This window comes from Cervus canadensis, chromosome 21 (assembly GCF_019320065.1).
Source record: "Cervus canadensis isolate Bull #8, Minnesota chromosome 21, ASM1932006v1, whole genome shotgun sequence".
NCBI classification, from domain to species: Eukaryota; Metazoa; Chordata; class Mammalia; order Artiodactyla; family Cervidae; genus Cervus; species Cervus canadensis.
In genome coordinates this window covers 53,705,762-53,726,873 of record NC_057406.1, presented here as the reverse complement: position 1 = coordinate 53,726,873, position 21,112 = coordinate 53,705,762, and the positions used below count along the sequence as shown (strand labels likewise).

Here is a 21,112-nt window from a genome sequence, read left to right as displayed (position 1 = left end):
ACTCTTAGAAATTTATGATTACTTGATCCAGCCTTTCAGTACCTGTATGAGATTCCTCTGTAATATTCCTCTGCAGTATTTTAATTGCTAAAATTGAGCCCATGCTGTTAGTCCTTGGCAAATGTACCTGTAGTTGTTTAATACTGATTGACTGTCCACAGTGGGGCTCTCCAATTAAGCACACGAAATGGGCTCTGCCCTTTAGGAGTTTTTATTTATCCAAGAGCTGGAATGTGGGTCAGACCTATTTACATCTCTCTGGCTTGGACTCCCATCCAAACACCTCTTGGGAAAACCCATCACTTTGGGTGGCAGTGCTGTAATGTGGTGAAAGAGCTGGACTGGGAATTGGAAAACCTGGTGTTTAGTCCCAATTCACTGCATGAGTCTCAGTAGCCCATCATTTGTCAAATTCCTTAAAACCATTCTGGCAACCAGTTTTTTGTATCTCAGAGAAAAACTTGAAAGCCAAAAGATTCTACTTGGCTTCTTTGAGCACTGATTTTCTCAACTGTGACGAACATGATAACACCTACTTTGCAGGATGTCATAAGGGTTAAAAGAGACGGCTGTCCGAGTGACCAGCACAGCAGTCCTGGCATGGAGTAGCCACTCAGATGTTAGCTGAACTGGAATGAAAAATGCAACCTCCCTCACAGTGATGCTGGAAGATGTGAGAATAAAGGTCATGTTATTACTATTGGTGCACAAATGCTTGAGTTTTTGTCAACAAATGCTTGATGTTTTTAACAACAGAAAAGTAATTTTAACATACCGCTTTGATCTTTAAACCTTGAAGTTAATGTCTTTAACACTGATATGCTTTGACAAAAGAGTTTGGGGATAGTGACTGTCGTATGTATGTGTATGTAAATAAGGAGGCTAAAACACTACACATACATGTGCACACACACACACTCTATACCACTGTCTTTGTAATTAAGCTTTTGAGAGTCACGTATCAGAGGAAATACCTTCTCACAACCCTTCTTCCCGCCACTTCCTTTTTAACTCTTAATGCAGTAAAGCATTAATTTACTTACCAACATTTGATTAAACTCTTAAGGTTCAGCCCTAGGAGGAGGTGGCAGTGGACAAAGGATTATTGTCATTCATCATCACCACTTTTTAGTCTTCCCCTCCAGTTGCCTATGAAGGATTAGCATTTCCCTGAAAGGAGGAGGACAGAATAAATTGCATCTCCCGCCAAAGAACTGCCAGCTCCTTTCAGCTGGGGGCACATACCGGGAGCTTTTCCCATATTAGTCAGCTTTATCTCAACTTTGGGGCACTGCCTACATCTGACTTTCATGGGTTTCAGGGTCAGTCCAAACAGAATTGTAGGGTTGTTGAGGTCAGAGGCCACTGCTGTCAAAGGGTAGTGACCTGACCAGCAAGAGGTAGCCAGCACCCCTCCTCCACCCCCTCCAATGACTTCATTCTAGAGAATGCTTGGCTCATTGCATCTCCCCTGCAGAGCTTTTTTTTTTGACCTAGTAATAAAAATCCTCCTGTGCCCTGCTTTTTTTTTTTTACATTATTATTGATTTTCTTTTGTTCCTCTTTCTCTGTAGAATGACCAAGTCTTGATTCTTGATAATGTATTGGTTTGTATATACCCTGGGAAGCAATGGAGGGAAGCTAGTGTCTGCTGTGAACTTACAGTGAGTGGATGCCACCTTGGGTGTGGGAGAAAGAGCTGGTGCAGCTTAGAAGCTGCCTTCATTGAACACACAGAAATTTCCCAGAACTTCTGAAACTCTTCAACCCCAGCAGGTTCTCTTACCACGGTCAAGGTTGATTTATAAACTGCAAAGCCACTTAGGAGAGAGGAATGGGGGCAGGATGGCATGGAAACAAAAGTGGGGAGGAGGAAGAAGGCAGGGTGCTGTAGCAGAAAAAACATTTTGGAGTGGAACAGTGCAGTTTGTACATCCTGACTCTGGCAGGACACTAAACCGGTCATAGCCTCTGTCTCTCCACCTGTAAACAGAAATGACTACACCACTGACATCTCAAGGAGGTTATAAGAAGTGGGAAAGATGCTTCTGGTGGGGCTGGCATGTTGCAGACCCCCCAGGAACAGGAACCTCTAGAGCTGGTTCAGGAATGGACCATGCGTTGCTCAGTGTGAGAAGAAGGAAGTGTGTCTCCTCATTTAAAACTTGGCCTTCTGTTGTAATTACATTTCACTCCTTAAGAAGACATTTGGCAGGTTCTTGTTTGCAAAAGGTGTAGCACAGTCCAGGATGTTTTGGATACTGTCTCTGGTCAGGGCACCGTTTGGTAGTTCTTGGAGAATTCACTTTTAGAAACTTCTCTCAGTGGCTTTCCCATCTATCAGGAGACTGTTATAAATATCAAGGATCAGCACTGCATCTGTTCTGAAGCTGATTGTCTCACCCCTGCTGTCATGGTCAGACCTTATTATTTTTCATAATAGTTCTTAAAACAACTGGTTTTAGCTCTGGAGGCATTTATGATGACAAAGGGAGGAATAAAACTGGGGAGCCCTATTTCTCCCGCCCACCCTCTCTCTTCACCCACACTTCTTTCCTAGCAACAGCTCTTTTCTCAACTCTTGAGCCTACATCTTCCGTCCCACCTACACCAGTAGCAGCAAAATATGGGGGTGAGAGGGCTGGCGGGGCGGGGGGAGTCGAGATGCAGGAGGAGGGATGGAGGAAGAGCTTCAGGGAGGAGGCTGATGAAGCACAAAAGGTTCTGACCTCCTTGGAAGAAGAGGAAACCACAAGGGCTGGCTTAGCTTGGGAGGCTGCCAAGGAACCGAAGCAGAGAAGGTCCAGGTTAGGAGGGCAGGCGGCAGAGTGGTAGGGAGGTGGGCTGGGCTGAAGGGCAAACAAAACAGTGCTGTCAGGGAGAGGTTTGTCAGCTGGGGAGACTATAAACAGTGTGGATGATTGGTGTCTGCCACTCTCACAGACCGGAACCTTATGAAAAGGAAACTCGAGGTATCTGTTCAGGGGAGAGCAGTCCCTGGATCTTAGAACTTCAAGGTGGCAAAGGTCATGTTTCTTAACCTGGGCTGCATATTAGAATCATCTGGAGAGCTTAAAAGATTTCCCCAACACATTCCATGTCAGTTATTGACTGTGGGTGAAGCCTACACATCCCTGTTTTTACAAAGTTGATAGAGTAATGCTAATGGGCAGCTAGAACTCAGAACAGATGACGTCTAATCCTACTTAGAGTAGGAATGTCCCTTCTACATCATCTCTGGTGGAACCAAGATTTAATCTCGGTTCTACCTCACTTCGAAGCCAATGAGGACATCCATCTATTTTTCCTTTAAGCTTATGATAATGATGATTTGCATACTTCAGGCCCTTGACCAAGTCTGAACTCTGAGTTTCAGGAGTTCTACAGCTGCCCCACCCCCACACTCTTTCCCATGTGATAAAGGGAGTGTTTAGCCCTTTCCTAGGATTTAATTTTTTTCAATCTTTCCATTCTGCCTTTAAGAGGTATGAAAAGCTAGGACAAATAGCCTGTTCGTTTTTAATCTTTACTTCTCCAGATTTGCTTCATTTTGATTGATATCACGTTAAAGCAAATAGGACAGATCTGCAGGGTGGGGGAGATAGCAGGAGACTACTGCCTCAGTGGAGTCGTGAAAGAGAGAGTGGGGTCAGATATGAGGAAGGGGTGTTGCTTGATGATGGTGCTGCAGGGATATGGGCTTAGCTCGTGGACGTGAACCTCAGGCCATTTCTTTAGCACCAGCTGGTGGAGCCATCGCCTTCTCTCTCGTGGCTGCCTCCCTGAATCACTGCCCAGCTGCCAGTCTGTTCTTTGTTTTTCCCTAAGCTGTCCACCCTCCTCACCCAGATCTGCCCGCCCTGGTCCATCAGCACACAGACTGTAATTCAGGATGTCATAGTCATAGAGCAGGCCTGCTCAAGCCCCAGAGTGGGGAGGTGACTCCTCCAAGGTCACCTTTCTATGATTTCAGGCCCTCTCTCCAGTGAGGTTGGGTTTATTTGATGATGCACATTTTTGATTGGTCTGTAACCAGGCTGTGGTCTCCGAGGGGCCACAGTTCCTCTTTCTTCCCAGACCTGGGCTATGCTAGAGGCCTGACAAGGGCTCAGCAGGATGGATGCCTGGACTCCACAGGCCTGCGACGTGGGTGAGCCATCCTGGCTGCCGTTCATGACTTCAGCTAGTTTCAAGCTGGCAGGGACCTTTTCAGAGAGTGTCCTGAAGAGGAGAGGGTCGCTTTATTGCCAAGACTCCTCTGTTCTTCCTCTGACAAGTGGCTGGCCCCACTCCCAGCAGCCGACCTTGCCCATTCCCATCTTGGTGACTGGCTAGGAACTGTCAAGAGGGAGAGAAGGTGCAGCTGAGTCATGAACTCACAGCAGTTATCATCTTTTCTTACTCACATCCCTCTATGTTCTGAAGTGGAAGCGTTAGAACAATTGGGAACACAGGCAGTCCGTTCATCTCCCAAGAGATGGGTACCTTGTGGTCTGGAGAGAAATGCTCAGGGGCCACTTGCCTCACCTGAAGCTGCCTTCTTCCTGCGGTGCTGATGACTCTCGGTTCTTGGCTGTGTTGTGAACACATTCTTTCCTCTGCAAAGTTCTTGGAGCAATCACTGTATTTTCTAGGATTCAGGCCCTTGTTGGTTGTGACTATTTTTGCCTAAAATATCTGTGCGTTTAAAGAGCTTGTGGTTATTGTGTACATGGGTGTCGTTTATTTCAGTATTATGTACTGCTGCTACCTGGCCAGAGAATTTGGCAACTGCTTAATTTTTTGTGCTTAGTAGGTCAAAAGTCAGACTTACTACACCCATTCATTTCTGGAGCATGAGCTTTGGATTGTAAAGAGAGCAATAGGTCTGGTTATTCTCAGGCTTATTTTCACTGACTAAATATGAAATTTCATCCTTCCTCTCCCTTATTTTCCTCAGATAAAGCCAACTAGTGGACCTTGGCTGAAAGATCAAACTAATTACCATCAGAGAGTGAAATCCAACATCTGCTTTCTTTTGTTAGAACAACACAGCTAATTTTTTTAAAGGGGATACTATATAAAATGTACAATTATAATCCCCAAAGCATTTTCAGGTGTATGTATGTTATGTAATAGCAAGTAAGAGCCTGGTTTTAAAAATAAACCTTTTAAAATGCAAATCGAGTTGTCAAATTCTCATGCCTTTTAGTTAAAATAGTCAGTACTGCCATTTCTGGAAATCTATGGCTCTGAATTTCTCATAGATCCTAGATTCTTTAATATTTGGGCAAAACATTTAATCATTTTGCCTCATTTTCCAGTCCTAGAATCAAAATGCAGTTCTGGGGGAAAAAAATCTGTTGATATTTATTAACTATTTAATAATATTACTGTCCTGTTTCAAATGTTTATTAGCATTTAAACCACTGTGCTCAAAATATCTTTACGCCTAGTGATCATTAAAGCATAATGAACTGAGTGTCAGGGGACCTCCTAATGATGCTGGCATTGAAGAATAATATCCTCTGTAAGAGCTGAAAGGCTCTGCCCTTTGCTGACACTAGCCATCATGAAAACTTCAGGTCAATCCTTGTATGTAGGACTGGCTCTTACAATCAGGTTGTAGGTGCTAAGTCATTTTTTAAGGACTGTGTGTGTGGCCTATCCACATTTTAATAATGACAAGATCACAAGGAACTGGATAAGCACAACCATAGAAGACCATTTATTTTTGTTTTGCCTTCTTACACCCTAGGTATTTAGAATGTCATACATATTACACACACACAAAAAACACATATGCGCACACACACACAGAGGTCATATCAAATGCTAAATGAACAAAAAGAAAGGTCATTCCAATACTTTTTATTTGAGTGTGAAACCATTCATATCTTGCACAACTGTACAGATAAAACTATTTCCATTTTAGCTGTAGACATGATTATCACACTAAGTGGTGTGATCAAAGATTTTATTTACAGAACAATTGCTAAAACATCCGATGTCATATTTCCATTTATTTCTTACCCATAGGGTAATAGGTCCACCATAATTTCTTGGTGTTTTTTATAATACAGAAAGAAAACCTATGTTAATCTCTAACAAACCTCACAAATTGCTACAAATCTGACAGAAAAATGCCTATGAAAAAATTTTCCAAAAGTACAATACATTTTTTTTTTATTTCCACACATACACAGTATAGTATAGGCTCAAAGGCACAGCTTTGAATTTTTTCTATCAAAGTGTCGGAAATTATTATAGTCTTATGAAGGAACCGTGAAAGTGGTCTTCACACTTGGTGCTTGGTAAGTTACAAGTTTGGTCCGTTCAGGTTCACAAAGTTAATACAGCAGAGCTGAGTGTGATACTCAATGCCATAAGTCCGCATTCTGACAGAACTTTAGAAAACCCTCTTCTGCCTTTTGCTGACACTAGCCATTGTGCAAACTTAAGACAAATACTTGTATGTAGAAGAACCGGTCCCCTACAAACCTCAGTCTACTTAAGGCGTACGGAACAGGCCTCTTCCTTCCCTCTCAACAGTGCTTACGTTCCAAGACCAGGCAGGGACGGTGACAGCGTGAGTGTAACAGGGACTCTAGGGTTTCTGGACACCTCCATTTAGCCCTGGTGTTCCAGGAAGCAGTGCTGACACCACCAGCAAGTTGGGATGTTTAAGACACTTCTGAAGGCTGTGCGTTGTACAGTAAGATGACAGCCGGATGCAAAGGTGAGTGCTCTTGGTCAATTATGTGCCCATCCAAGAGTGCCAAGATTCTGTCTCTAGTATCCATCCTTCAAGACTAAAGAGTTTTTGTCAACAGGAAACTAAGTGGTTTACTAGGAGTGGTTGTGAAGTCATGGAACAGAGGGAAATGTCACGGGTCGGCCTGCCCGAGATAGTGCTCTGTACAAATAGTCAAGTCTGGCTTGGCTACGGGAGCCCAATCTCGCTGACTCTTAGTGAGCCCCGTTTCAGAACTAAAGTTTATTCATCCCGCACTGAAACCCAGCCTCATGTTCATTAGGAAAGTGGATGCCTAGGAATAGTCCAGGAGTTACGATGTAGAGAGATAAAGTCTTCTGGGGGTGGGTGGGTGATGGGTTTATTATTATTATTATTAATTATTATTAATATTAAATATGAATTCCTATGAAAGCAGTCACTTAGCCCATCCTGTGGAGGCCTCTCCGTTGATGTAAGCAAAGCCAGGAAAGTGTTGCATGTGCTCGTACTCAGAATTCCTGCGCGTGGTCAGGGGTGTGTACATGTCACTAGAGTTTCCATACCTCGTGGAATGCACGGACGGGCTTGTGTAGCACGTGTTGGCTGTGGGCACCTCTGGCCATCGGGGGGTGACTGGGGTAGGATGCAGTCTGGGAGTACTGCTCATCAGACAAGGTTCCATCCGGGAACTGGGGCTATTAAAAGGGTACTTGTTGAGGGGAAAGAAATTCCACAAAGTTAAAATTAGCTTGAAGTTGCACATACACAGTATCAGTCATGTTCACAGTTTACGTTAAATTCTTAAGACTCTGTTAATGAAAGTTGGTGGGAAGTCATCAATGAGATTCTGCAAGACTGACTCTTGGTCTAGGAAGCATCCAGCAGGAGAAGGGCAAAACATTTCATAGCCAGAGCTGGGCTGATATTCATTCAACCAATCATACAGACTTTGTGCTCTTCATCTGCAATGTTTGGGGAAGTCAAACCCCAAAGAAGGAATAACCCCACTGGGAATACAGGAGAGAGAGAGAAAGAGAGTGAGTGCATGTGTACCTGAATCACAGAATGTCCAAATAGACATGGATGGATGGATGGATGGGTTTGAGCTGTATCATTTTATCATTTATGGAGCTGTGATAGGTCCCACTCCATCAACCCAAGAGAACAATACTGCCAAGAAAAACACAACGACCTCATTAAAAATAGCATTTTGCAATTGAATCCAATTATGAACTGCAGCGTAAAAGCAGGTTTTTGAAGAGGAAGCAAGTCAACAGCGTCGAAGGTTATCATTAGTGCCTATCATTTAGAGAACATCTCTTTGGGGTTCATATTCACTGAAGTCCTAGAAGATAGGATGGTGAGTTATTGGCCTTGGTATGAATGTGGAAGGGGTTAAGATAAGCCTCTGGGAGGGGAGGAAGGTGCTTTTGTGCAGTTCAGGAAAAAAGGTGTGAATAGCTACCAGAAGAGGGGAAACAGTTCTAGAAAGAATCAGAAATAAGAGGAGTGCCCCAAAGTGCTGCTTCGTTTACATTCTCTTCAGTTTCCAAGACAGCTATGCAAACGAGCTGCTTTTAGTAGATCAGAGGGGAGGAAGGGGAGGAGTTCTGGGCTCCCTTTGCTAGAGCTCTCCGTTTGCAGGCTGGTCAACACAAAGATTTCCTTGCTGTGCTAAGGGCCACGCCAACATGAACAGGAGCCAGTCAGCCAGGATGGCAAGGGCAGCGAGTAGGGAGAGAGTCTGCCTGCGAATGTGCAAAGTCTTCTGTTCTCCCATCTGTCTTCCCTGACAGTTGGAGAGTGGAGCCCCGAGGGATTAGGTGGGAGGCTGCCTCCTGTGAGGGAGACAGACAGACTGAAGCCTAGACAAGCCAGGAGAAGGGGTTATGACAGCGATGGCTGCTCCCTGTCGTCGAGGGGGCCAAGTGAACTGTTCTCTGCCTTTTGAGTGGGAGCCTGAGGGGCAGTGGGGGAAGGCTGTTAGGCCCAAAGCAGGCGAAAAGAACCAGCTATTCACCGGTCAAGCCTAAGGAGGGCTCCAAGGTCCGGTAGTGAGGGCTTGGTCCTCCACAGGACAGACAGCTTGCCTTACACAGTCAGAAGAACAGGTAGGAAAAGAGTGAGAAGGGCAGAGGTGGTAGGTATCTGGAGCTCGGGGGAGAGGAGGCACCCAGGGCTGTTGCCAAGGAGACCATGGGGAGCCTCCGGAGGCTTTCATACTCCCCAAAGCAGCTTTGGGGGCGGGCAGTCCCTCTGAACCCCAAAGAGACCATGATAAGACTGGGTCCTGACCAAGATAATGAGCCCCCAGGTATTAAACAGGTAATATTAAAGTATATTATTACAAAATGGTCTTTAATTTTTCCCAAAAGTTTGCTCCCCCCTCCCAATAGCCTCTCTAGTAAACTCCTCGGATACATGTCCCCTCCCTGGCACAGAGACCTCCTCTCTGGCCCTCAGGCATACCAGGCTGGTTCCCATTTCAGAGTATTTTGTTCCACCTGCTCCCTCCGCCTGGAGCACGTCTCTCCCACCCCTCCCCCCAAGCCCCTTCTCTGCTTGCCCTTTCATCATTCTTCAGGTCTCAGCTCAAATGTCACTGCCTCAAAGAGACTTTTCTGGACATCCTGTCTCTCCAAGCTAAGTGCCCCACCCTCACCTTTCAGGGCAGGATCTTAGCATCCTGCTTGTCAGCTATCTCTTCCCACTGGCTTATGTTCCTAAGCTCCTGGTGGGACGGTGTTGTCTTCCCCACTGTGTTCCTAACATCTAGAATGATGCCTGGTACCTAGCAGGTGCCACATAACTATTCAGTGAATGAACCCTAGGTGGTTACCACTAGAAATAACCTCAGGGATCATGTACTCCGACCCCACGTTGCACTGATGAGACAGCTAGGATCCAACCAGGATGAGGTGCGGGGCCCATGGTGAGCTAGTGGATGAGCTGGCGGGGGAGCCCGGGCCTGGGCGAGCACTTTACCCCCATGTCAGTTTGGCCCAAACAAGGCAGGAGCCACCACACAACTGAAGTCCAGAGAATTCAGACAGGAAGACTCTCCCTTGGAACACAGCGCATTAAACTTGAATCTGTCCCTCTGCCGTTAAGTACCTTCCTCCCCCTGCAGACCACAGGGTCTGGCAACTCCAACCAGGCCTCAGCCTGATGCTCCTGAGAGGTGCCTCGCTTGCCTGGCCTGCACAGGGACTGTATCACCACGTGGACTCGCAGCCTCCTCCCCACAGAACCCAAGAGAGTGTGGCTTTTGTGCCAAATCAAGGCCCCTCAATGCAGCTGTGCCCAGGGGTTGTGTCACAAGCTCAAAAGAGTAATTGCCTGGAAATGAGACGGGCTCAAAATATCTCCAGTGTGACAATAAAATTCTGTTACCACAGGATCCGGCCTGGAAAATTCTGTCCCGTTAGGTCAGCTAATTGCAAATGAGTCAGTGCCTCGTCTTCCCCTTGGTGAAGAGACCATTGAAAGCTGAGAGGCTGGAGTGCCCGCTGCCCGGCCCTGCCGTTAAAGCTACCAGTGAAGTTGCTCTTCAGTCCGGCGGGACTGAAGCACCCGCCTCACCTCTCACACTTCACATCCGGGTTCACGGGGCTCCTCCAGATGTTGGGCACAAACCCTGGGGTCCCCCAGAGCTCTGTCCAGGATAAAAGTGCTTTTTGTTGAAGGCCCTAATTGGAAGTTACCCTTTTCTAGGTCAGATCAAGGACTGTTGCTACTGATGGGAAAATGGAGGTGAGTCCCCGGTCCCCACCCTGTGGGAGGTGTGTGAGGGGTGCCTGTGGGCATGTGTGGGTGTGTGTGTGCACAAGTGGGCAAAGGTTCCCTCAAGGGACCAGGGTGTGAGTCCGCCTCTGCTGAGACTGACCCCGAACCTCTTTGGAACCATATTAGGAAGTACTATTTTGAGAAGTGACTTTTCACACCAAGCGCTGACTTTCCTGCACGTGGAGAGAGAAGAATGAGCCCTTTATCCCTGACCTTCACCAAACAGGGCTCTACTGGAGAACGGGTGAAAGGTGGCCCCCTGTTTTCCCATGAAAGGCGGCTCTCACTGCCCAAAGTCCTGCCAACAGGCATCCCCCACCCAGGACACAGCTCCCCCAAATCTGTGCCAGATGGTCCACATCTGCTGAGCTTTTTGGGTTGAGATTAACTGAGTTAGTACATGTGAAATACTTAGGGCTTCCACACAGTGTGTCCGAGCATACTAAGTCACTTCAGTCGTGTCCGACTCTTTGCAACTCCATGGACTGTAGCCCGCTAGACTCCTCTGTCCGTGGGATTCTCCAGGCAAGAAGCTGGAGTGGGTTGCCATGCCCTCCTCCAGGGGATCTTCCCAACCCAGGGATCTAGCCCATATCTCAAGTCTCCTGCATTGGCAGGTGGGTTCTTCACCACTAGTGCCACCTGAGAAGCCCCAGAGCTTCCACACAGTAAGTTTTCAAAACATAATTGCAATTATGAATATTCTTCTTCCTCGAGTCATAGGATCGTGGTCCACTAATGATAGGAAGAGCCTTAAGTGATTGACCATCTGATCCCACCTCTCATTTTACACATGAGGGAACTGAGGTCAAGAGAGGGATAAATGATCTTCTTGAGGGCACACACAACTTACTGCCAGAGTAAGGATCCATTCATCCCTTCATTCACTGACCATTGTATACTGAGGTCTTTGTAACTGTGGTGTTACAAAGAATAATTATAATAATATGCACAGATAGTGTTAACTCTGAGCCAGCCCCTGTCCTAACTTTTATTAAATCAGTCAACCCTCACAACAACCCTATGAAATAAGTACTAGAATTATCCCCATTTTTCAGATGAGGAGATTGAGGCACTGAGTTAATTAGAGGCCAAGCTGAGATGTGAACTCAAGAAGCCTGGCTCTACAGCCAGAGAAAATCTATTTTTCTATTTTTACTCACCTTTGGCCCAGGATGCTACCCCAAAGTGGAGCAATCACTGTGCCTCTGAGGTCAAGGACCCGCCGGACGTGGCCCACGGGAGACGCTGTGAGAGCTGTGTGCCCAGCTGGCGAGGCTGGGTCTCGGCCACACAGCTGAGAAACGAGCAACAGTTTCTGGTTCACTCTAAGTGTCTTTCTAGCCAGTTTGCTTATGGTTGGTCTAATGGCTTTTGAGCTCAAGAGCCCAGTTCACATTCGTGGCTGCTGCTGACAGGCTTGTTTTCCATGTTTGTTTTCTTTCTGGTTGGGCATGAGGATGGGGAGCCTGGGAAGGGGCAGCTGATACTGTTCCATGTTCACTTACTTTGATCTGGGACAAGTGCAGCATAGCAGCAAGAAGGGTATTTTTCTGGAATAATTCAAACCTTTCCCTGCGCAGCCTCATCCATCTGGACTTGCTAATTGAGAAATGATGAGCATTCAAGCAGGAGTGGAGGTTTACCTTTGTAGTACCCATGAAGAAAGCATGTCTTGTACAAATGAATAGTAGAAACAGGGGCACATGGTACCATAGTTCAAAAAACAAATGACTTCACATTATTTTGAGTACATAAATGCTGGGATGTCTGCAATTACTGGACTTCACAAAAATGTTGTATTAGTTCTTTAAGACTAACCTGGTAGGCATTTATTTGCAGAAAGTAGTGTCTTGTGTTAATGACCAATTGCATTCTTTAACCATATTTTATCATTATGATTTTTCTTCAGACTAATTTTTTCCCCGCTGAGTCTGCCATGATGAAGTGTGATATTTGGTATTCAGGATTGGAATGGCTTGACCTCTGCTCTGGGAAGCTAAAACTAATTAGCCCAACAGTAGATTTTCCCCTGTGTGCTCAACCTTAAATCACAGTACCAGGAAAGGAAAGAAATACAGTATCTTCGTGTGTGTTTTTTCTCTTTGGGAACCTGAAACTTATTGAGAATAGCTGCAGTAACCTCTTGAATTTACCTCCTGCCCTCCAAAACACACACCCTGTAGTGTTCAGTGCCACGGGCTTGGGGTTGAGATTTGGAGAATTTGCCTTTGAATCTGCTTGGTCACTTACTGGATGCATGACCTGGGGCAAATTACCTTCTCAGGTTTTCCTCATCTTTAAAAAGTGGGAAAAATGCCTTCTTTGGGAGGTTGCTCTGAGATTTGAGTGAGCCTATGTATTTCCAGGTGCCTCAACAGTGCATCAAAGTGAATGAAAAATAAAAGCAAGGATTTAGATAGTACTAGATAGTACCTTCCCCGGGAGAAACCCCGGCCTCGTCCATCAACCTGGGCAGAGATGTGGTGTAACTAAACGTCTCTCCACCCCACTTTACAAATGGAGACGGAGGCATTAACCTTAAAATGTAGGATGTGAGTATGTGGTGGGGGTCAGAGGTTGTGAAAGGACCTAAGAGTCACAGAACATGGTGGTGAAGGGGCTGCAGGACCCTGTGGCCTCCCACACCCAGCCTGGGTTCAGCAGCTCCTTCATGGCGTTTGTTTAGTCCTCAGCTCTCCAATTAGGATGAGTGATTAGATGATGGTGCTCCAGCTGGGGACCATTGTGGTTTCCAGAGTGGATGCTGCGGCCTGTCTTGGACCACTGGCGGCTGCATGGGCACTTAGGAGCCCGTGGCTTCTTTTTATGACAAAAGGCTTTAAAAATTTAATACCCAGAAAAACCAGCTCCAGAAGTTTCATGAGGAGAGATGAGGGGGTGAAGAAAGGGGGAAGATAATGCCAGCAGTTGTGGCTTGGGATCTCAGCTTGGTCTCACCAGGGTCTCCTACTGGAGTGGAAGCTTTCTCAAAGCAGGCTTGCCTCCATCTCCTTCTCCCTATATTCTCACAGGCTAGGGCAGTGCTTGCCACATAGTAGGTACTCAGTGGTCATGGGGGAATGAATGAATGGATGGATGGATGGGTTGCTTATACTGTGAAAGTGTGACCCAGTCTATGGCGGCAGCTTTTTGTCATTTAGGGGATCACCATGGGGAGCACAGACCCTGGTCCCAAGAGAAGCAGGACCTAGGGAGCGGGTGTCTCTGTGTGACGCAGATGGAGACCTATAATAATGCCCCAGGTGATGGTTTAGAGGAATCAACTTCTTGGCTTGTCTGGGGATTATCCCAGGGCTCCCCTGGGATTGCAGATAGAAATCAAAACAGACACCTATTTGCCCCAAGTGCCCGTGTATTGTGGATACACTCTGCTTGGTGCCGTCCCTCAGAGGCAAGTCTGTGCTGACAGCTGATGTCACTGCAGCCTCCACTTCAGTTCACGTCCTGCCACCTCTGTTCTAAGACTCCTACACGTGCTTCCTTGGCAGCCTCTCTGCTCTGCCGGTCCCCTCTCTACTTCCTGGTCTCAGCAGTGCTGCAGAAGCTCTTTCCTAGGCTGAACTCTCATCATGTCTCCCAGACCTAACTCGGCTCCCACCCTGCTTGCCTCACACCACAGTTGTCTCTGCTGACCCACCTCCTGTTCACTCCTCTGTTAAATTAAGCAGCACGTGCTCTCTCTGAATGGTGACAGAGGCGAGGGCTTAGGAGCCTGTATGGCTGGGGTCACGCTGCCCAGGGTTAAGTCCTCGACCAAGTTACCCTCACTTCCTTGCTGCAAGGGTTACCATGGGGATGTGGAAGGTGCTTGGCACAGGACAGCATTCAGTAACAGTTAGCTTTTCTTTTTGATGAGTGCAGTGACCCGAGGATCCTAGACTTAATTTCTGCCTTCAAGAAGTTTTGGGATCTCTTGCGGGTATCAGGAAAGTCACTGATGAGAAGTGTACCAATAGAGGAAGGCCCAACACACCATTTGAGTACAGAGGAATGTCACCTAACATGGTTCTGGAGGAAGGACAAGGGCAGTGTCAGCAAATGGGATGCTTGTCTTGAGCAACAAGCAGAAGAAGTTGAGGAAGAGACCCGAGGGAGCTGCACGTGAGCTGGCATGGAGGGGCAAAGGTGGGGTGTGGCTGGTAGGCCAGAAATGCAGGCAGAGCCCAGGTGGTCCTGAGTCTTGAGAGACGTGCTAAGGAATTGAACTTGACCCTCAAAGCGACGATACGCAAAAGAGGAGTGTTGTGGCCAGGTTTTTGTTTTGTTTTGTTTTACCCAAAAGATTCTCACAGCTGCAGTACTGAGGATGGACCAAGGATGGGACAAGTTACCAACACAGAGACAGACAGACGGGAAGGCTTTGGTCATCATCTAAGTTGGATAAAGACCTGATCTGAGGCAAGGATGGTGAGGGTCCAGAGACACCAAGGATGCAGAACTGGATGGAATTGGTGACCACTTGTGTTTGGGGCCAGTAGATAGCAAAGCATCTGAGGCATGTAGAGTGCCTAACACTGGTGTAACAGTGGCAGCCACTGTCCCCATTCACCAAGGCCACAGAGGATCAGTGTGGCTTGTGAGACAGTGAAGAGCCAAAGGCCTGAGAATGATGTGTTAGGGGTCCATTTCAGGAAGACTCTTCTACTAAGAGTCTGTGGTTGGGCTGCTGGACTGAACAGGAACAGACGTGAAACTGAGAGACCAGTTAGGATGATGCGAGATGACTGTCCTGACAGCCCTTGATGAAGGTCTGACTGCACCAGGAAGGGGCAATGGGAGAGGAGACAAAAGATCCAGCCTGAAGGTGGCCGCCCGAAGAAAGGGTAACAGACCTCGTTGCTGACTGGCTCCCAGGAGAGAGGTCACAGGGAGGACAGAACTAGAGGCACACGGTCGGTACCCACGTCCGTGAAAGCAAGTCGGGGTTACGCTGACTGAGCACCCACTGCAGGCAGCCACGGGAGGGACGAAGTGGCACTGAGGAAAAGACCAGCCTTCCCTTGGAGGCACAGAGGTTGCACGCACAGTATGCAGAAGGTGCTTGTTAACTGTGTTGACTAGACCTGGCGCCAAGCTCACCAAGGCCTGGGCAAGGAAGGCAGGACCCCCAACTCACCTGCGCGGAGCTCCTGTGGTACGGGGGGTAGTGCAGCGGTCCTGAGATGGCCGTGTCGTGTGGGAGCGCTGGGTACTGGCTCTGCATCGGGGCAGGATGCTGGTTGCCATAGCTCCCATAGTTATAGCTGCCCGTGTATCTAAAACGCAGGAGGCGCGTGGAATATTGTGAGTAATGGCAGGGAGAACAGAGCAGTTTGACACCTTTAAAAAAACAACCTCATCTACTCCTTTTCCTCCTTCTTCTTTCTCTTTCTTTTTGTTTCTCATTTTTGTTTTTCTTTTTGTTTCCTACCGTCTCCACTCTGGTTTTGTTGTGATAGTGTCAAATCCCCAGGTGGCTCTTCCTTGTCGCCTCAGCATACCTCCCTCACCGCCCAGTGAGTGTGCAGGGAATGAAAACCAGCCCTGAGCAAAACATCATTAGTGATGGAGACCTCGTCTCCTGTTGTGGCAAAAAGCCCCACATTATAGCCTGAAGTCAAACAGGGAAAAAAGAAATTACTTCGGGACTTATGTTTTTGTTTTGCTCAGGCCTCTGCTTCTCCATCTTGGGGAAGGATGCAGTGTGTTTCTCTGTGCTCTCTCCTGGGGAAAACACCATGGCCAGCCAGGCGTCAGCCTCCAGTTCTAAGCCTGGCTCCACCAGCTCCTAGCTGTGGGGCCCTGGGCTACTTGCATCCTTGTTTCTCACATCTGTTAAAAATGCTGCACCTGGCTTCTCTGAGAGTCATATATGTGCAGACACTTTATAAACATAGGATACTGTTTTGGAAACATAGAATACTGTTACCACTATTCTTGATAACATCTTTACATCAAAGATGCTGGTGTATGACCACGTGAGTGCCTATATTCTGTCATTCCTGCAGAATTGAAAGCTCTCTGAAACAATGCTAAGCCGACTTTGCATGTGTGGGGGAAATACTCTCAGGGGTCCCCTGAGAAAATAATGGCTGTCCCACTGACTGCAGGGACTCCTGAGCCTTTGGAATTAACTCCAAGTATGCCCACAGTCAGGTCTCAGTTACTGCGTGGAAGGGACCTGAGTGGTCCTCCTCCCTCCCCTCCTGTGTCCCCCACAGCTGGTCTGTTGGAACCTGGTTTGTGAGGCTCACGGTGCCCTCAGAGCCGGGTCTCACCTTCTTGAGAAGGAGGGCCCTTTATAACATCATCAGTGTTTCTCAGATCAGTGCACAGTAGACTCTGGAGGAGGAAGGTCTTTTCATAAAGACAATGCAAAATGGCAAAAAGCTGCTACAATTCAGGTTACCCTTTTAAGGGGATTTGTAACTTATTCATCCCAGTAACACCACTACAGATTTGGGGGAAAACATGGGCAAAACAAATGATTTATTTATTCAGGGTCCAAATCACCTTTGGGACCCACTTGGAGTTGAACCCCATGAGTAAGCCCTGCCCTCCGGGGACCCCCAGCCTTGGATGGGGAAGACCCCACTGATGGAGACTTGGGCCCACCATGAAGCTGTATGTTATATGCCTTTTAAGTAGCCACCCAGGGGAGCTGGTGAAAAGGACTTTTCCATTTTCCTTCCTAAAGGAGGCAGACAGAATCTCAATCAGCCCCACCCTTAGCAGCCATGTGGCCTGAAGAAGTGAACTTAGTTTCTTCATCTGTCAAGTGGGTTACCTGCCCACCTCATCTGGTTGTTGAGGGGACTGCATGAGATAGTCGTACGAGGTGTGGGCAGACCACAACAAAGGGCAAGTCCTTCTTGTCCTCTGCGGAAACCACTGCTGAGTAAACCCTGCCCTTTCAGAGCAAAAGTAAGACGACATCCCAGGAAAGCCGCCTACCCGTGCTCCTCTCTGTGGGGATAAACTGGTATCCTGTGTGTGACCGAAGAGGAAGGCACGTGCGTGCTCCGCATACAGGGCAGCTGTTGAGAGTTTTCAGCTGGGGACCCTGCCGCTGTTGTCACTGTGTACGTTAGAGACCACGTGTACGACTGCATCGCTCCTGCAGAGATAAGCGAAGATGCATCATCACCAGCAGTTCTCACTCCCCCAGTTCTTCCCTAGCATGCTAGTGGTTTCCCACTGCTCTCTAGCTGAAAGCCAGAATCTTTACACATCCTGTGTCATGGTTCTTGCTGACCTCACCAGAAGCATCCCTCATTCCCTGCTTTTGTACCTCTGATCCAGCCACCATAGCTTTCTTTCATTTTTCCAGAGTACCACAATTCCCAGCACCACAAGGCCTTTGCACAGCCATTTCCACTGCCTGAAACCCTCAGTCTTCCCTAAGTACCCACTCATTCTTCATATTTTAATATGAAGAAGCTGTCTCCTAAACCCAGATCCCATTAAGTCAGGTCCCATACAGCATGATTATGCCTACCACTATTTGTAACCTTACAGCCATTCATGAGTGTGATTGAATTAGTGTCTGATCCCCTCCCCACCAGGCTGTCAGCTACATGAGGGTAGGAGCCTTGCCTATATTGCCCACCACTGGGTCCTCAGTGCTTAGTACAGAGACTGGTGGCCAAAGGGTTTTCAATGAAAATTTTAAAAGAAGAAAAAGGAGAATCCTTGCATCCCTGGGATAAAGCCCACTTGGTCATGATATATGACCTTTTTAATATGTTGTTGGATTCTGTTTGCTAGAATTTTGTTGAAAATTTTTGCATCTATGTTCATCAGTGATATTGGCCTGTAGTTTTCTTTTTGTGTGTCATCTTTGTCTGATTTTGGTATTAGGGTGATGGTGGCCTCATGGAATGAGTTTGGCAGTTTACCTTCCTCTGCAATTTTCTGGAAGACTTTGAGTACAATAGGTGTTAGCTCTTCTCTAAATTTTGGTAGAAAAATTGTGAAACCTGTGAAGCCATCTGGTCCTGGGCTTTTGTTTGTTGGAAGATTTTTTATTACAGTTTAGATTTCCATACTTGTGATGGGTCTGTTAAGATTTTATATTTCTTCCACATTAACAAATTGAAAGATAAAAACCATATGATTATCTCAATAGATGCAGAGAAAGACTTTGACAAAATTTAACATCCACTTATGATAAAAATCTTCCAGAAAGCAGGCATAGAAGGAATGTACCTCAACATAATAAAAGCCATATATGATAAACCCACAGCAAACATTACCCTCAATGGTGAAAAATTAAAAGCATTTCCCCTAAAATCAGGAACAAGACAAGGGTGCCCACTCTCACCACTCCTATTCAACATAGTTTTGGAAGTTTTAGCTATAGCTATCAGAGAATAAAAAGAAATAAAAGGAATCCAGATTGGAAAAGAAGAAGTAAAACTCTCCCTGTTTGCAGATGACATGGTCCTCTACATAGAAAACCCTAAAGACACCACCAGAAAATTACCAAAGCTAGTCAATGAATATAGTAAAGTTGCAGGATATAAAATTAATACACCAAAATCCCTTGCATTCCTATACACTAACAATGAGAAGAAAGAAACAGAAATTAAGGAAACAATACCATTCACCATTGCAACAAAAAGAATAAAATACTTAGGAATAAATCTACATAAAGAAACAAAAGACCTATATATCAAAAACTATAAAACAATGATGAAAGAAATCAAAGATGACACAAATAGATGGAGAAATATACCATATTCATGGATTGGAAGAATCAATATAGTGAAAATGAGTATACTACCCAAAGCAATCTACAGATTGAATGCAATCCCTATCAAGCTACTGATGGTATTTTTCACAGAACTAGACCAAAGAATTTCACAATTTGTATGGAAATACAAAAGACCTTGAATAGCCAAAGGAATCTTGAGAAAGAAGAATGGAACTGGAGGAATCAACCTGCCTGACTTCAGACTATATTACAAAGCTACAGTCATCAAGACAGTATGGTACTGGCACAAAGACAGAAATATAGATCAATGGAACAAAACAGAAAGCCCAGAGATAAATCCACGAACCTATGGACACCTTATCTTTGACAAAGGAGGCAAGAATATACAATGGAGAAAAGACAATCTCTTTAACAAGTGGTGCTGGGAAAACTGGTCAACCATCTGTAAAAGAATGAAACTAGAACACTTTCTAACACCATATACAAAAATAAACTCAAAATGGATTAAAGATCTAAATGTAAGACAGAAACTATAAAACTCCTAGAGGAAAACATAGGCAAAACACTCTCTGACATAAATCACAGCAGGATCCTGTATGACGCACCTCCCAGAGTAATGGAAATAAAAGCAAAAATAAACAAATGGGACCTAATTAAGCTTAAAAGCTTTTGTACAATAAAGGAGATTATAAGGTGAAAAGACAGCCTTCAGAATGGGAGAAAATAATAGCAAACAAAACAACTGACAAAGAATTGATCTAAAAAATATACAAGCAGCTCATGCAGCTAAATACCAGAAAAATTTAAAAAATGGGCCAAAGAACTAAACAGACATCTCTCCAAAGAAGAAATTACAGATGGCTAACAAACACGTGAAAAGATGCTCAGCATCACTCATTATCAGAGAAATGCAAATCAAAACCACAATGAGGTACCATCTCATGCCAATCAGAATGGCTGCTATCAATAAGTCTACAAACAATAAATGCTGGATAGGGTGCAGAGAAAAGGGAACCCTCTTACACTGTTGGTGGGAATGCAAACTAGTACAGCCACTATGGAGAACAGTGTGGAGATTCCTTAAAAAACTGGAAATAGAACTGCCATATGACCCAGCAATCCAGCTGCTGGGCATACAAACTGAGGAAACCAGAATTGAAAGAGACACATGTACTCCAGTGTTTATCACAGCACTGTTTACAATAGCTAGGATGTGGGAGCAACCTAGATGTCCACCGGCAGACGAATGGATAAGAAAGTTGTGGTACATACACACAATGGACTGTTACTCAGCTATTAAAAAGAATGCATTTGAATCAGTTCTAATGAGGTGGATGAAACTGGAGCCTATTATACAGAGTAAAGTAAGTCAGAAAGAAAAACACCAATACAGTATATTAATGCATATATATGGAATTTAGAAAGATGGTAACGATGACCCTCTATGCGAGATAGCAAAAGAGACGCAGATATAAAGAACAGACTTTTGGACTCTGTGAGAGAAGGTGAGGGTGGGATGATTTGAGAGAATAGCACTGAAACATGTATATTACCATATGTGAAATAGATCACCAGTCCAAATTTGATACACGAAACAGGGCACTCAAAGCCAGTATACTGGGACAACCCTGAGGGATGAGATAGGGAGGGAGGTGGGAGGGGGGTTCAGGATGGGGGACACATGTACACCCATGGCTGATTCATGTCACTGTATGGCAAAAACCACTACAATACTGTAAAGTAATTAGCCTTCAATTAAAATAAACAAATTTTTTAAAAAGAAAAAGGGAAAACAAGAAGAAAAAAAGATTGAAGAGCAGAGAGAGGACAAAAAAAGCTTGGGCGATGTAGCTCCAATGGGCTCTCTGAATAACTTCTCAACACTAAACTCA

General features: G+C 45.8%; 1 protein-coding gene across 2 annotated transcripts in view; it reads right to left on the bottom strand.

Annotated features, from left to right (window-relative positions):
- Nucleotides 1–5,832: 5,832 nt before the first annotated feature.
- Nucleotides 5,833–21,112, bottom strand: part of RFX4 (regulatory factor X4) — a 173,806-nt gene continuing 158,526 nt past the window's right edge. For both annotated transcript variants that reach the window (XM_043441490.1, XM_043441491.1), the window contains exons 16-18: nucleotides 17,459–17,621; nucleotides 15,642–15,780; nucleotides 5,833–7,424 (exon numbers count right to left, since the gene is read on the bottom strand). In XM_043441490.1, the coding sequence (XP_043297425.1) occupies nucleotides 7,152–7,424; nucleotides 15,642–15,780; nucleotides 17,459–17,621 (575 nt within the window). In that variant the 3' untranslated portion in view covers nucleotides 5,833–7,151. The remainder of the gene's footprint in view (nucleotides 7,425–15,641; nucleotides 15,781–17,458; nucleotides 17,622–21,112) is intronic.